The sequence below is a fragment of the Alnus glutinosa genome, chromosome 10 (assembly GCF_958979055.1).
Source record: "Alnus glutinosa chromosome 10, dhAlnGlut1.1, whole genome shotgun sequence".
In the NCBI taxonomy this organism is placed as follows: domain Eukaryota; kingdom Viridiplantae; phylum Streptophyta; class Magnoliopsida; order Fagales; family Betulaceae; genus Alnus; species Alnus glutinosa.
Window position 1 is genome coordinate 1,907,356 of NC_084895.1, and position 17,380 is coordinate 1,924,735.

General features: G+C 34.6%; 1 protein-coding gene and 1 long non-coding RNA gene across 2 annotated transcripts; one reads left to right on the plus strand and one right to left on the minus strand.

Moving 5' to 3' along the window:
* Positions 1-2,727: 2,727 nt before the first annotated feature.
* Positions 2,728-9,072, plus strand: LOC133880564 (uncharacterized). The gene is made up of 3 exons (XR_009902328.1): positions 2,728-2,860; positions 7,989-8,099; positions 8,751-9,072. It is a non-coding gene; the product is annotated as an uncharacterized LOC133880564 (long non-coding RNA).
* Positions 9,073-13,454: 4,382 nt separating this feature from the next.
* On the minus strand, positions 13,455-14,756 carry LOC133879833 (UPF0481 protein At3g47200-like). Its single transcript, XM_062318604.1, has one exon. It carries the CDS (start codon positions 14,754-14,756, stop codon positions 13,455-13,457), a length of 1,302 nt encoding a protein of 433 aa, XP_062174588.1.
* Between the last annotated feature and the right edge of the window lie 2,624 nt (positions 14,757-17,380).

Sequence of the window (17,380 nt, forward strand, 5' to 3'; positions counted from 1 at the left end):
CAAACAATTCATCAAGTAGTTCATCTATGACTTGGAAAAATGATAGTTTGAGATTGTATTAACTTATAGAAAAATTCGTGGTTGATGTGGATTATGACTTAGCTTGGCCCTTTCGCTTAAACTAAGAAACACTTTCTTTTCAGAAAAGGTAGATGGTGTGTTCCTTGAGTTTGAAGGGAAAAGGCATTACTAATTTCTAATTTGTAGAGTTAAATACATGTTTTTAAATTGATGGTTTATATACGAAATTGAGGGTGTCAAATTTAGTATTCTAATGCTTCAAAAAACGAATATGAGGTAGGGGGGAATTTGAATTAAATTGGAGAAATTTGAATTACGAAGTATTTGTTTTGGAATTTATTGTATTATTTCTATATTACGTGTTCTTTATGACAATTTCAAATATGTCAAACATATGGTGAGAGTCCTAGCTATATTTTGTTGTTGAGGTGCAAATATGTTGTACCATGTGAGTATTTACTTAAGAACGTAGATTTTATCACATGATTTGAGGTAAAATTAATGCCTTTTCTTTTCTGTTATTATTCCCAGCTTTGGGTAATAATAGTGGCAGAAAATTTCATCTGTCAGGATTATAGCTCCTGCCATAGCCCTCTGCTTCAGTTTATAAAGCAAAAAAATGCATGTGAGGACATGCATGACTTATCTTCTTCTTCTTTTTTTTTTTTTTTTTTTTTTTTTTTTTTTTCATAAAATGAATCATCTTCATTTCAACCTATTCTTGCTCATTTGTGGGGAGATGACAGAGAATAAATAAAAGGTCAAACCTAGATTTTTGAGTCTAAAAAAACATATTTATTTAACTTAATAAAAATTTTCAAAAGAAAGTTTGAAAGCCAAGGGGGGTCAAGGCCCCTAGTTTTTATGTAGCTTCATCTTGCAGGTGGACTATCAAATTTAATTACTTAATTTTCTACCCATATTGTGCCGTGTGACATTCATGTGTGGGATACCATGTGAGTTTTTAAGGAAGTTCTAATAAAAATTTAAATATCCCAAACATTTTTCTTGAAAAAATAGTAAAATTAAAAAAAATATAATTGTTCAACACGCAGTTTTTTTTTTTTTTTTTTTTGACATGTCCACACAAAAAGGGAAAAGAAAATTCGAACTAGTGGCTTCCGCTTCATGAGACGTGGTCTCCAGCCGATTGATCGATCAACTACCCCTTGTGGACGTTCAACACATAGTTATTCCTTTGGTAAGGTATATAATGTGTTTTATGTTGTTACGTTTTTAATTTGGCAGAAGCTAAAACGCTTTATCTTTTAAATAGATGACATCCATGACACAATAAAATATTGTTGGCGTTTGGTAATTTGATGGGATACAACAACAACAAACAAGACTATATATAATTTGATTCCTTTCCTTTCTTTTATTATTATTTTTTCCTTAATTTGTTGAATGGCATTGTGATTTGTTAGTCTACCTCTGGTGTAATTTTATGTTGTGAAATTAGTTTCAACGGTTGTTTTTATTGATAATGTTGGTTATGTTCTTTTCGATGTTGGAATCACAAATTCAGGGATAGTTTTTGAGAGTTTTTTTCAAAAAGACTACGTATCATGTTGACTGTTTGAAGGATTACAATAGTGAGGGTTTTTTTCATGCCAAATTATATTTTGCAGTTCTATTGCCAAAAGAGAAGTGGTTATGTTGCAGAGATTGCTACAGAATTCATTGTGCTTTCAAGTATTTGGTGGTTATGTTGCCATTTTCCATGTGAGTGATTTTTTTTTTTTTTTTGGATGAATAATATGAAGTACTCCGTTTTGACAATGAGATCACTTGTTACATCATTAATTGTGCGGGGTTCAACACATGCCTTATGCTTTAAACTGTTTGATATTTTCTCTTAAATTAAAGGAAATGTCATTATTTAAAATATTTGTTTGGTTTCTATTTCATTTTTGTGCTCTTGGAACATTTTAATCCCTGTCAAAAGGTTGTAAATTGTATTAGCTTTCCTCAATTTTATTTTATTTTTTTTCATTTGTTTTTGTAGTTACCTACAGATTTACACATCCGACCAAGTTTCTCTTCATGAATTGTCTATATCCCTGTCAAAAGGTTGTAAATTGTCAAGTAATGTAAATGATGAACTCTGCTCTATCTGTCAAGATGGAGGGGATCATTTTGCTGTGATGGATATCCATGGGCTTTTCATATAGGTAAGTTTTTGTTTTTCTTGAATAAGTAGTGTTCTAGAAACCTTTTTTTCTTAGTGGTGAAGATCTAATTACTCAGACATTTTTAGTGAATTATCTTATGAAACTCGGGGTATTTCATGGCAGATTGTAAGAATAGAGGTTATGTATTGTAAAGAAATAAAAATAAAAAATAAAGATGGAAGTTAGGTTGTAGAGATATTGCAATGAAAGAAGCAGATTGGCCTTTTTTTTATCATTGGTCCACACAAGCTGGGTTAAATTTTCTTTTCGAGGAATGCTAGGCATCCAAACAATTGTTTCCAGAATTTAGTTCCAAACTGATGTGTCACAATCTCATGAAATCTATCATTTTGAAAAGTGTGCCACAATCTCATAGGATTGTGACACATCAGTTTGGAACCAAATTCTGGAAATAAGTGTTTGGATGCCTAGTATTCCTCTTTCTTTTCAGCTTCCAATGATCTACTTGAGTTGCATTTGTGATGTTAGTTATTTTGGCCAATTGCAGAGTGTTTTCCTTTTCCAAGTGTTCCCTGTGGTACTGTACATATTCCAAGAATGTAATGCTAATGTTGTGGCATCTGGAAGGGTTGCTGGAGTTGATCTTGTAGAACAGATAACCCAATGAGGCATTTGTATTGTCAGAACTCCAGAGGTTGACTTTGGTGTGCATGCATCATCCAGGTTCTATAGTCACCATTTTTGCCATTAAAGTTTCTAGACATGAGATGCTCCATTGTTTTCTTCTAGCATGAACTTTTTTGTATGTGAATCCAAATATAAAATGTTCATATGCATCTGAACTTTTTTGTATATTTATTTGTACATTGCATTATATGCTCTGATACTATGAAAGATAATATAATGCAATGTACAAATAAATATAAAGCAGAATATAAATAAAGACATATAATTACATGGTTCGGTATATGACCTACATCTACAGGATAAAGCCTAAAGGGTTACATTTTGCTCTTATTTCTTTGGTGATGTTTACAATATTACATGCTCCTACTTATAGGATAATTAGGGTAGATGAGAATAATGCAAATAGACTTCAACTACAACTAGGTAATAGATTTCAACTGTAGCTAAGTTCGATTGTGACTAGGTGATAGTCTCCAACTATACCTTAGATTCTTGGACTCTGTAATATACTATAACATTCCCTCGGTGTGAAAAAGATTACTTATCATGTTGACTGTTTGAAGGATTACAATAGTGAGGGTTTTTTTCATGCCAAATTATATTTTGCAGTTCTATACTGTTTGATATTTTCTCTTAAATTAAATGAAATGCCATTATTTAAAATTCTTGTTTGGTTTCTATTTCATTTTTGTGCTCTAGGAACATTTTGATCCCGTAGTTGATTCTACTTCAGCCTTGACTTCATTCCACCAATGCTTTATGGGTGAGCAATTCTCTCTCAATCATACATACATTGATGCTTGTTTTGTGTTCTAAGTATGTGACGACCCGTTTTTTTTTTTTTTTTTTTTTTTTTATTATTATTATTATTATATACAAACATAAACGAGTCCTCACAGTGGCACGACGATGTGTCGCACAGCCAACATATGGTATATATCCCATAATATATACACCTGGTAAATCAGAGTATAACATATAATTAACTATGCAGGGAAAACATAAACCTAATCAGCGGAAAGCATAGCTTATACATCTATTACAAATTATTTACAATACAGAGCCATTTAACATCTATATGTTTAAGTCTTATCAACATAATATTTAAACAACAGGAATGGCTTATACAATAACAAGTGACCAAAGCGTCACAAGCCATAAACAAAACCTAAAAATAGTGGACAATTGTGGTCCAGCCATTACGACCGTCGCGGCGAGCTTCGGTCATATTATCCCAAGTGCGCATCTACTACACTCTCCCCTACGACCGGAGTACCTACAGCCAAAGGAACATCTATACGGTTGTGGGGGTTTGTCACATCCGTATAGGTGAAATTATGAGCCCACCGTCTTAGCATAAAATAATACACTAAGACCTCAAAGGTATACTATTCACTAAGTTTTCGCAAGGAACCAACTTTCATTTTCTAGTCATGCGTACACTATAACAGCCACCAATTTATAAACTTTTTATTTGAAAACCCCCATAGCTGATATAGCAAACACTGACTACTAAAAAGCATTTAAAGCATACTACGCAGCTGAGCTTATACGTAGAAGTTCCATTGTTGGAAACATCTACATACATCCTCACCTACTATATTACTTTTGATTTAGTGAGGCTTAAAAACAAGAGCATTTAAATCATGCAACCATCCGATAGAAATATACATAAGTTCTTTCCCATTGAGACTCTTATGCATACTCATACGTCTAGCAAAACTACTCGTAGTATAAAACATCACACTCATCAAAACCATTCTATAAATGATCATGCAATGCACATCATGGAAATTAATCCAAGCATCATGGAAATTAATCTAAGCATCATGGGTTATCCTAAGCATCATGGAAATTAATCCAAGCATCATGGGAATTACCCCAAGCATTGTTTCCCGTGGGTTATAAACCCCACTTCGATGCACGTTTAGCGTTTATATGCATATGAATCATGCCTTTAGCACATGTTTTCTTTATAAAAACATAAACCATTTAACGTGTCATTTCTTAAACAATTTGCATCGCTTAACTCACTCTAAAATCATATTCATGTTCCATTGCAATCATAGTTTTCAAAACTCCAAACCATAAAATACGGTAACTCTATTCATTTAAACTCTACATATCATATTCATACTTCAAAACATCATCATAAGTTCAATATACTCAAAAGTACTTAAATCATCCAAACAAATCATAATCAACATACAGTTGGCTCAAGTTTGTAAAACAACATATACTTTGCAATTCATCATTTAAGAAAATAATACTTCTCAGTGAGTAGAATACTCACCTTGACTGCATTAAACTCATGACTCGAACACTCCCCGTATTCTATTTACTTGAACTCTACATTGGAGAACAAGTTGAAGTCTCAAATCCAGACATTATCCTGCAAACATTAGTATCGTTAGGCTATACTATTGAATCCCATACTCTATGACATCTCAACTACCCGTGTGCTCCCACATCGCGTTACCCGCTTTTAAATCTAGCTAAGTATCTTAAACTATTATTAGGTTATCATTTAAGTTTAGGTTCATATTTTATTTCGCTTATTATCTTTAATATGCGTTTACTATTTATTTGCCTACTCTTTATTATTATATCATATTATCATTGATAATCATTTAATTAGCTTGTTGATTATTTACTAACTTAACAATATATATTTAACTCGACTTTATGCATACGTATATATATATATACACTTGAACCTAATCCGATGGTATACACAAATACCATATACATAGATAGATGAATTAGATACTAAGTCACTCAATTACTAATTGACTAGAGTCTATTTAGGTATTTACATAATATCACTATTTTATATTTGTTGTCATAAGATTATCTAGACTATTTACTATTTTATAGCATTGATATTTTAACCTTATATTTAATACCTAATCTTTTCTTAAACTTCTTGTCATATATATATATTCTAGAGGTTATTTTACCTATTTACGATTATTAGGTCTCATTATCATTATTAATCTTTTGATGGCCTATTACTTATTTACTAAGTTAATCATATATACTTAACTCATATACATGCATATGTATATTCATGTGTATACGTTTATACGTACGATGTTTATTAAGCTAAACATAGCCTCATAACCCACTTAGGTATTTTACAATACATAGACAAACACCCTAGTTATGTAATTATATTACTAACTGAATTCGGATCATGTTTATGTATTTCCTTCACTTATACATAAATTATTTTGATAATTTTACAACTCTTGTTCTTCAAGTCTTAACCGTTACACTTAATAGTTGACCTCTTTTATTATATACAAATACTTAGGTGATTAGACTATAAGGCCTTGATCTGATTTAACCTATTAATTCAACCACTCTTATTGCAATTTATGTGAAACTATTTATTTCATTTTAGCCCTCATCTCACTTGGTCTTACCAATATCATACAACCCTAATTTTAACTTCTATCCATAGTTGGTTGTATAACAAAGGACCTATATACATTAACTTTAGGATTAAAACTTTAATTCTACACCAACAAGCTAACACTTCAACAATACTCAACAATTTATCACCAACACCTTTCGGCCAAGCACCTAAATAACCACCCATCAACTACCCTTTCAACAAGTACCTTTCCTCTATATTAGGCCAATCAACAAAGTACACCACAATTCCGCTATTTCAACACACACACGGCCACAACAAAAGGTTAACCAAACCCTTGCATAACTCAACCCAATTGGTTCCAATCTCCTTGGAACCCAATCCAAATTTCAGCACCTATTCTAGAATTTTAACATAAAATAGCACTACCAAAATCACCAATTTCATATACATATGTTCAGCCCAAATCAGCCAACTACAGTGAACCCATCAAATTCCCAATCTGCCAACAGTCCAGAAAACACCCACATAGTTTCTGCCAACTCACAACCGGCCACAACAAAGGACACAGCCGAACCCATCACTCACAGCACACACACACGGCTCAGCCGAGACACACACTGGAAATCAAGAACCCCCAAAACATATATTCAACAAAATTAGCAACTGGGAATTAACAAGAAATTACCTAGAGGATTTTTCCTAGAAAATCCACCGGAAATCGCTACTGGACCGCTGGAAAACTCGCCGGAAAATCGCTCCTGGAGGACCGGGTCTTCCTCACGGGTTGGCGGGTCACGGGTCACGGGTTGTGGGTTGCATGGGTTTTGGGTTACGGGTCTTCGTTGTTCGGCTCCTGGGTTCCGCCGGAAATCCACAGGAACTGCCGGACATGGAGGATCGGACCTCCGGAAGGATCGGGTTCGCTCACGGGTCCACAAACCGCCCGGGTTCTCTCTCTCGGGTCTGGCGGGTCTCGGGCTCCACGGGTTTCACCGGAAAACGTACCCCACAAGCTGGAAGTCGCCTCTGCCTCGCCGGCATTCACCGGTGGTGACCCACCAACGATCATTTCCCCTTGCTTCGCTGGGTCTCTCTCTCGGATCCTCCAAATCTCTCCTTTCCAATCCCTTTGTCTCTCAATTTCACTCTCTCTCTCGTCTCTCTCTATCTCACTCTCTGTCTCAGCATCTCTCTCTCTCTCGCCTCTCTGACTGTGCTCGGGCAAAAGAAGGAAGAACGAAGAAAGAAGAAGAAAAGAGAAGAAAGAAGGAAAAGAAAAGGAAGAAGGAAAGGGATCCGTGCGTGAGGGAGGAAGAGAGAGGAAAAGAAAGAAAAGAAAATGACAAGGGACACGTGGCATCTTGTGAGTGGTTGTGAGGGGATAGTGAAATCCAATTCAGCCAATTGGGTAAAGCCACGTGGCAGAGATTGGATTCTTTTTATTAAAAGACTCCCAACTTTCATTAATTACATCAGGACCTCCACCATATAATATTTCTATCATTTAAGAATTAATATCCAACCCTAATATTTAATTTAACCATATTATACCCATACAATTAATTATTTATTACCTAATGACTTATTAGTATTTTATAATTCAATTATATTATTTGGTCTTAAACCCATTTTATTCCGATCATATAAATTTATCTACTTAGGATTTATTATTAGTCCCATCAATTTAATAAATATAATTTTATTAAACGTTAAACTTCCTATTTATTTTCTTGATCTTTATAAAGTATTAACTGGTTTTGCAGAAGAAAGAGTACTAATAGTGAAGCAAGAGTTATGTCTACTGGCCGGTGATGAAACTGAATCGATATGGACAAAACAAAAAGCTTGGTTTTAATAAATTAAACGAAGATGAGGTGCTTGCTTTTCTTTTTCTTCCACATTCTGTTTTACAAGAAAGTTTATTTATTTATTTATTTTTTTGCATTTATGTTCCCATTATCTCACTCTGACTCACATTTTTGATTTCTCGTGCTCTGTGTTTTTTATTATATTTATCTTTCTTTGTTCAATCATTAGATCATTTGGATACTTGGACTTTGATCACATTTGATCATTTCCTCGTCATTGAATTTGTGTTACTTTTCACAGTGAGAAATGGGGTCAGATCCAGTTATTCGATTACGCCTACAAGTTTTGCTTTTTCCAGAAATGGTGAAGCCGCTCCCCAAGAATCAGCTCCTTTATGAAGTAAGTAATTAGGGTTTGTGACATTTTTTTCACATTTTTTGAAATGTTAGTGATCTAAGAATAATTGATTTTTTATTCTTGGTGTATGATACTTTGAAGAAATTAAGTTTAACTAACTACAATTATTTGATTTGATTTTATTTGAGTTTGTCTATTCCCTATAAGCAAATTGAAGTGTTTGATGTATATATGCATTTCTTTTTCTCTTATTTCATCAGAGCTTTCAGTAATCATATGGTATATATATGGATTGGATGTAGGAATTGAATTTCTTTATATTTATGTTTTTTTTTTTTTTTCATAAATTTTATTTGCAGAATGAATAGGGTCCCTTGCAATTCATCTCTCTGAGCTAGACATCATGCTCTTCAAAAGACTTTTGAACCATTAGCAGCAGCAGAAGAACCAGGCTTAACAAAACATACTCATCATTCCAGACAAATTTGCTTTTGATCTCTTGGAATGAATGATCAAGTATAATTTATGTATGTCTGAGAAACAATTTGGATGTTTTGGAACTCGGGTTATGTATCTGTTGGAACTTGGGTTTTATACTTGTCATCACTACTGTATACATATATGTTAGTCTACCTCTGGTGTAATTTTATGTTGTGAATTTAGTTTCAATTGTTGTTTTTATTGACAATGTTTGTTATGTTCTTTCCGATGTTGGAAATCACAAATTTATGGATAGTTTATGAGAGTTGCTGTTTTTGAGCTTTTTTCATTTTTACTGTAGATGGTAAATGTATGACCTTAATCGATTAGATTTTTCCTGTATTTGAAATGGGTAACGTATGTCTACTTTTGGGGGAAAAGACTGTTAAATTGTGTTTAAATAATATGAAATGGGTTTGGGCAATCAGAGAAACCCATTTCTCTAGGCTAATTCGAGTGAGCAATACTCCAAGATTCCTTCATCCAATAATTCTTTTGATACCCAATTCGGACGCTAGGCTTTGGGTTAAATACAACCCAACTGTTGTAATTGATTCCAACTGTTTAGTAACAATAACCTAGCCCACAAAGCCTAATTTGCTATTTTATTTTTTTATGCATGCTTTTATTTGTGCCAAAAAGAATTTCTAACTTATTTGAAACCATATTCTTACCAATACGGTAATGTGTGATCATTGTTAAGGTGACTGACTTGATTTAAAGTAAAATAAAATGGCAGTTTGCTTGATATCTAAGTGGCACTGAGTTGATTGGAAGCTAATGTAATTTTTGATTCATTCAATTACCAAAATGTTGAAATGAGAAAATGAAAAAGGAGTTTAAGTGGGTATTCGATGCTATTTTAGATTATGGTTTTAAAAGACCCAGTCGTTTGTTTGTGAAACATTACATGTGTGCTTGTTTTTATGTTGGTTGTAGGTTGTTATAAATTGTTTGAGCTACATGTGGGCAGTGCAAATAAACATTTACCAGAGTATATTTTGTAGTGAATTGTCATGAATTGTCATTATTTAAAATATACCAGAGTATATTTTCCTGGGGATGGGGAACATTCTCTGTAACAATTGGGCTAGGCTCATTTACTTCCAACTCCTTGATATTTGGGAGACTAAAAAAAAATTCAAAAGTTGAAACTTGTCAGGAAATTGTTAACTTATTGCCTTACGAACTGTTTCTCTATTTATCTGCTTGTCCTGTTGTCTATGTAATTTTTGGAGACTAGATAACAAAGCGAAGCATTTTTACAGTCAAAACTCCAAAGTTCGACTTTGGTGGATATGCATTATGTGAGTTCTATAATCTTTTTTCTTTCCATCATTAGTTTCTATACCATAGATGCTTCATTATTTACATCTGCCCTTAACTTTCTATATATCAATCCTTCAAAAATAAAAAATAAAAAAAATGTTGCTATACATCTAAAGACCAAATGGTAGCTATACCTAATGATTGTATGCCATCTCACCAATCTGTAATTTGAAACTTAAGGGTCTTTCAATGATTACTCCTTGTCGAATGTTTTGTGATTGACTAGTTTCTAGTAATATAACTGGGGGCCATATTTGCTTCTTCCATGTGTCAAGAATTTTATTCTTTCTACTTTGTAAAATTTTGTAGTTTGTGGAGATCAAAAGTTTCCAGACTTGCTCCTGAATGTTGATACAAGATGGAGGGTTCTTAAATATTGGAATTGGCCTCTTTATATGAAACTAGATAGTTTCTTTTAGAGTATGTTGCCATTTTCCATATGAGAGACTGTTAATTGCTATGTTAGTATATATACAGGTGATTTTCCATTGCATGTGAAAGAAAAAAATGGTTTTCCATTATACGAAGCATCTAGAAGATCAAATCATATGAAGTCAGTTTTGACAATGAGATAACTCGTCACGTCATTTATTGTGCAGGGTATAACATATGCATATTCTCACATAGTATGGATGCATTGTTCCATATATTTGGGTTGGAAGTGGCAGAGCTCTCTCTAGTAGCAACAGATACGAATTGCCATGGACAGGTAATTTCATCTATTGATGGGATGTTTTCTTTTTCTTTTTTGGATTTTGGCACCTATTCTAAATTGATGAGCGTTTTAGGATTCCTTTCAATCCTTGTTGACTTGCATTGAGAACCATGTGCTTCCAACGACTGATGAGGCTGAGCCACTATGGACAAAATTTGGTTTTATTAGACCAAGATGAGGTACATGTTCTTTCCACACTCTGTTTTCAGCTTAATAAGTACAAGAAACATTACCATATGGTGATCTTCCGAGGAGCAACAGTGTGGAAGTCAATCCCTGAATGTTGAATTATTAGTGCTCAGGTGTTGGGAGTACCGCGGAAATTTTGTGAAAATGGAAAAGTGATGCAGCCCAACTTGAAAATGCCCTCATGGAGGATCTTGAGTGAAGGAGGAAAGGCTTCTCGAGTGGGAATTTTCGATTCTGCAGGAGACAAATCATGCGTAACCTCTGCTCGAGCAAGAATGCGACTAATCATAGGACAGAAACTCCGTGAGACCCTCATGTGACATTAGCTGGAGTGAAGTTGCAACAATTTTTTATAAAGACTATTTTTATAATTTTACTTTTAGCGTCGAACCCTAAGTTCTATTTAAGCACAATAGGATCGGCTTGACCACTTGGTTGTTATTGTTGTTGAGTTTTATGAATAAGAATGTTGAAGAGAGAGTTTTTTCTCTTTTGTTTCTTATATTCCTATTTTATGCTTTATAAAAAAATGATTGTTTGATGTAGTGTTTGCAGATTCAGTTTCTCACGCTCCCCATTCTATAAAAGAAGCAACTATTAGTACCTCAACTTACAAGTTGATATATTGTTTTTGTAGCATAGATATGAGAGAGTAGAGATTTTAGTAATTGGAAAATGTAGAAAAATAGAGCAGCTTTATGAATGTTGTTCATTTGTTTGTACCTTCGACTTGAGTGTTGTTCATTTGTATTGACAACAATTAATTTAATTCTAGCACATCCTTACATATTTATCATAATGAATCTAACTCCATTTCAATACCCAATTTGCAAATCTCCTCCTCTTGTCTTTTCCAACATAATTGAAAATGAATCAAGATTAACAGCATTAAAAGAGAGATCAGATTGAAAAACATACTATAACCTTGTTCTTCGGACAACTCATCTCATTATAATCGATATAAATCAAATTAATATCATTATAAGGGAGATTAGGTGGGCTCATTCTGTTGTGCCTTTTGGTTTTTATGATTGCAAATTGCTGTTTTGTGGCCCCTGTTTGGTATCTTATGATTCATGTTCTTTCTTTTTTATTTTTGCCCGTTGGGAGATTAAAAAATTTCCTCTACCAAGCCAAAATGTTGTGTAATGGGCAATCTACCGTTTAGATTTATTTTCTTATCTTTCTCATAAATTTCCAGATGGTCATTTTGTATTTATTTGCACCAAATCATCTCTTTGTCACGTTTCTTTCCCAATCATTTTATGATCAGTTGCTTGTTGTAACCCTATGAATGAGCATGATTGGTAGTTTCTTCTGCAGAGATAGGATAGCTAAAGCCATCTCCCCTAATTACTATTTCAGATATGCCACTTCTATGAGTTCTACCTTTTTTGCTTTACATACCAAAACAGAGTGTTTTCTATGTCTCTCAAATCAAACCTAAACTAGGCTCCAATTTATCTGTTTTACCAATTTTGCCATCTGTGAATTTGGTAGGCATCATTTAGCCTGAACCAATAGAGATTTTAACTCATCGATCTTGGCCAAAGAACAATTGTTCCATCACTGAATTGCTGGTGCAATGGCTGGTCAATCCAAAGATGATGCAACTTGGGAGGAGTACCACTCTCTAACACATGCCTACCCCCATGGTCCCACCTTGTGAGCAAGGTGCTCTAAAGAGGGGAGAATTGTAAGGAGCTCTTTTGAGAGGGTTGATATGTCGCAACATAAGGAAAGAAGATAGTTGTAACTGAATGTATTTACTGATTCAGTTGATAGGCGTAGGTGTAGAAAATTGCATAAATGAGAGGAAGAGGAAGAGAGAGTTATCGAATTGTTCGAATTGAACATCGGAGGGTGTGGCTCTTCGAATTGCCTCTTTTCAATAGAATTTCATTCCATTTCTTTTTTTTTTCCAATTCTCGTTTTCTTCTTAAATTCCTAAGAGAACACGTGTTCTTTTACACAGAAGGATTGATAGAGAGGTTCAGTTGTTGTATTAGTTGATCAATGTGCATATGCCAAAAACATACAATCAACGCAAATCCAGGAAGGAAAACCCACCAAAGATTAACCATAATAACAAACAATAATTGGAACCAACAAATTATGAGACAAGATGTATGTATGGTACAAGTTATTGTGATTATTTGCCTTTTATTACTAACATAATGAGATCTGGGAAAAGTCGTGATATTTATCAAGATCAATTATTCTTTCAATTACAAATATGTAGTACTTGGAGTTTGCAAAAAGAACATCTAAAATCAATAGGATCCATAATTATTGACTTATTATTGAGAGAAACACACGTTGAGATTAGCTTACAATTTCTTAACTGATATTAGGAGGGGCGTTTATAGTAAGAAATGACAGAATAAAGGGTTTGTGAAAAAGTGAAAACTAGAATCAAGAATGCAGCCATGAGCGATATGATCGCCCATGGGTTGCCAAAATAGTCACGCTTCAACGTTGCTCGCCATCTATTGCAACGACGCCTACAAAATGCATTCACTTCACGGTAGAGGTCTGAGTAAAGGAAAGCACCGACTGAAGCATCACTATAAAGCCTGTTGAAGATACTTGCTACGTCCTCAGTGCCCAAATAGAGACTTAGAATTCCTTTGTCTTTTAGAAAATCTACATCTTGGTTATTGGTAATAAGGTCAGCAAAGAGCTTACCATAAGAGGTGACTTCAAAGTCTTTGCTTGGATCACATTGTTCAAATGCAATGAAATTTCTGTATACAGATCTTGCATCCTCCCAAACCTTTAACGGTGGGATTGTCATCACTCCATCTTTGAAAGTTACATCAAGAAGGCTGTTATTTCTGTCTCCAGCTTTGAATTTAACTCCAGCTTGCACAAGTTCTATCACAGATGGAATCTGCTCCATAGACGTGATGAGGTGTCTTTGCAAAGTTTTAGGGGCCGGTGTTATTGTGGATGTTCCAATTGCGGAGTTTCGTAGGCAATCAAGTATATGATCGTGTTTGAGGTTATCACGAGTGGGCCGTACATTTCCATTAGACCAAAGGACAAGATTATGTAGGGATGTCTCTTCAGCATGTGATTTGGTTAGGTAGAACAAGCAATCAAGCACGCGCCAAGGAAGCTGATTCTCAAGTAGCCTCAAGTCATCTGCTATTCTCAAACGCATCCATGGCATATGGAACACTGGATCTTCAATGTCTGGTTGCACCTCCCCCAAACCTTTGCGTAAAAATTCAAGGATAAAACAACCATCAACCAGAAGCATCTCTATGAAATCTTTTTTAGGAACAAGAATTTCTTCAGCGTAACATGCACGACACTCTTGCTCAATTCTTCCAATAGCTTCTACAAAGCACTTCAAAGTAGTTCTCGTAGTTGGTGCTCGATCGAGGAGGCAATGCAAATACCATAACTTAATTTTTTCCATTGCTTGCATCTTCTCCTTCCCGTGGTGAAATGGGCCAATTGAAACCAACTTTGGCTCGAAAGCCTTTTCACTATGCCTGCGTAGTCTATCCGGAACTCTAAATATGGAACATTTAGATGGTATTGGAGATTTTTGGCAAAGCTTTCCTTGAATCGAAGATGTCACTTCTGTTACAATATCTCTAATAGTGATGGATGTTTGATTGCTACTACTCGTTTTTGCCATGATTTGTTCTTTCATATTCTTTCTTCTTGCCAATGCCAAAAAATATCTTTGAGATCCTGCTTTAATAACAAGTAAAAGGAAGAAAAAAGAAAAAAAGGTATGAAAGAAATTTATTTATAATTTTCCAAATTTTTTGATGGAACATAAAAATGAAAAATACTTTTGTGTTTTAATGAGTATTTTGTCTTATGAATGGTTTGTTAATGTACCAAAGTAAAGAACAGGAAACAAATGACGGAAAAAAAAATAATTAAAATTAAACAAATACATGCATATAGCTTGCCTCGGGCCTCGTTGAATAGTATACTTAATTTTAATAACATTTATTTGAATCTTTTATGGTTTGTTTGAGTGTTGAATTTTTTAAATCAAAATTGAATTCTTATTCTGTTTCCAGATTTCGACGCAAAAAATGTGTTTAGATGATGAGTAGAATTTAGATTCTTTTTTGAATTTGTGTTTGGGTGTTGCATTTTTGAGATAAATATTATTTTTTAATGGTAGGAAATGATTGGAGGTTTGAAAAGTTGTGTATAATTATTGATGTTGTGAAAAGTAGGGGTGGGCGCGGGCCGGCTTTGCATGTTTCCCACAACCCGCCTGTCAGTGAATGGGTTTGAAAATTGAGATTCGCAACCTGCATAGTGAATGGGCTGGGCCTCGGGTAGCACAGATCGGGACGGGTTCATGCGGGTTCGGGTATTCCTTTTTCTTTTTCTTTTTTCATGGGCTCAAAACCAGAAAAATAATTCACAATTTTGCTAACCCAATTCAAAATTTGAAAATCCCAATTGAATCAACTTCACCAGCAAACAAGAACGAGAAGAAAGAACCAGAATTACCAATAAACCCAACTGTAAAGAACTTTTTTATTCTTTTCTGTGATTATAGATTGAATGAATATGTGTATAAGAGAATGTAGAGATGGAAGTGTATATGAGAATGAAATAAGAATAGAGATGAAATAGATAGTGCAGAACTGTATTGAATGAAACAAAGGTACACAATCTGGGCAATTCATGACTCTAGTCGTGACTCTTATAATTTTTTGGAAAAAATTTGATCATGAAATCAAAGGCACACCCTAGTCGTGACTCTTATAATTTTTTTGAAAAAAATTTGATGGTATGAGTATAAAGGGACTGCGGGGTGGGGCGGGTGGGAACAAATTTAATACTGCAACCCGCCCCATAAATCACAAGTTGGCATATTTAGGGTCCACACTTTTCTAGAAATGTCTTATATCCGTTATTGATGGGGCAGGACGGGTTTGCGGGTACGAGTGGGTTCTGCACACCCCAAGTGAAAAAAAGTAGTGTAAAATAATAATTATTTATTATAAATAAATATTAAAAAAATATTATTTGATTTAAATAATAATTATTCAATTATTTAAAAGTGGGACCCACACATTTTTTGATTTTTTGGAGACCTTTTTCTCATGCGTGGGTTGCGGATATGTGTCAGCCGTTTTTCTCCTAAATTGGCTTTAAATTCGGGCATGAATTAAGGTTGAGTACAGGTTGAGACCAGGTGGGCGGGTTTTGGAAAAACCCGAGTAGAAAAGAAAAAAGTAAGAAAGAAGAAGAAGAAGAAGAAGAAGAAAAGGTGAGTGGGCCGCATAAGGCAAAGTTGGCTTGTTGTTAATAATATTTAGCATTTTTCACATAATGACATAATTTGAAAATCTCAAATTTGTTTAAAATTGTAGAGAATTGTAATCCTCCTAAAAAGCTATCCCTTACGCCACGTGAAACTCAAAGTTATGGCAATATGGCTATGTGCTGGGCAACTAAAAATTCTGTCACAGTATATGAAAGCAGTTTTGCATCATATATATATAATAATTAAAAGCCATTAAATTCATCAATTCAATAAAATAGCAATGATCTGAGTTAAAAATCAAAAGGAAAAATCCCTTGAGAAAATTTACCCCTCTAGATGGTGGGTCGTGGGGGGTGGCATTCGGACCGTTCAGTACGGTGGTGCTGGGCTGTTGGTGGGGTAGATGGCGAGTGTCGCTCTCATCTACCGGCGGTGGTGTCGCTGGTGGGCGGCGGCTGCTGCTACGGGGTGGACGGCAGGCGGAGGTTATGGAGGGAGGGAGTAGCTCTTTGGTTAGAGGGAAAACTTTTGGGGTGAAATGAAAGAAAGAGTGGGTTTGTACTTCTGCAGGTCTGCAACTTGGAGAGAATAATGGCGTCCAGAATTTTTTTTCTTTTGAATTTTTGCCAAATAAGGTCCATATTCTCTTGCCAAAGTTCTGTAGCATTTTCCAGTGTGCACTTTTTCTTTTTTTTTTTCGACCTAACAAATTTAACTTCCTACCTACAGCACATGAACATGGACCCATCTCTCTCTGGAATGGCCGGACTTGATCGTAAGTGCACGTTTTATTTATATTGAAAAGTCTATTAACTAATGTTACACGCCTTCTACTTCGATCTCTGCCTTTCCAACCTTAATTATCAACAACAATTCCTTTTCCAACGTTGCTTTATTGTTTGATGTTTTTTATTTTTTATCTTCTGAATGAAGGAAAGGGATTACAGGGGAATTGTTTGATGTCTTGAGTTATTGTAATTATGTTTCAATACGCTCTTGCAAACCCAACAATTGATTAC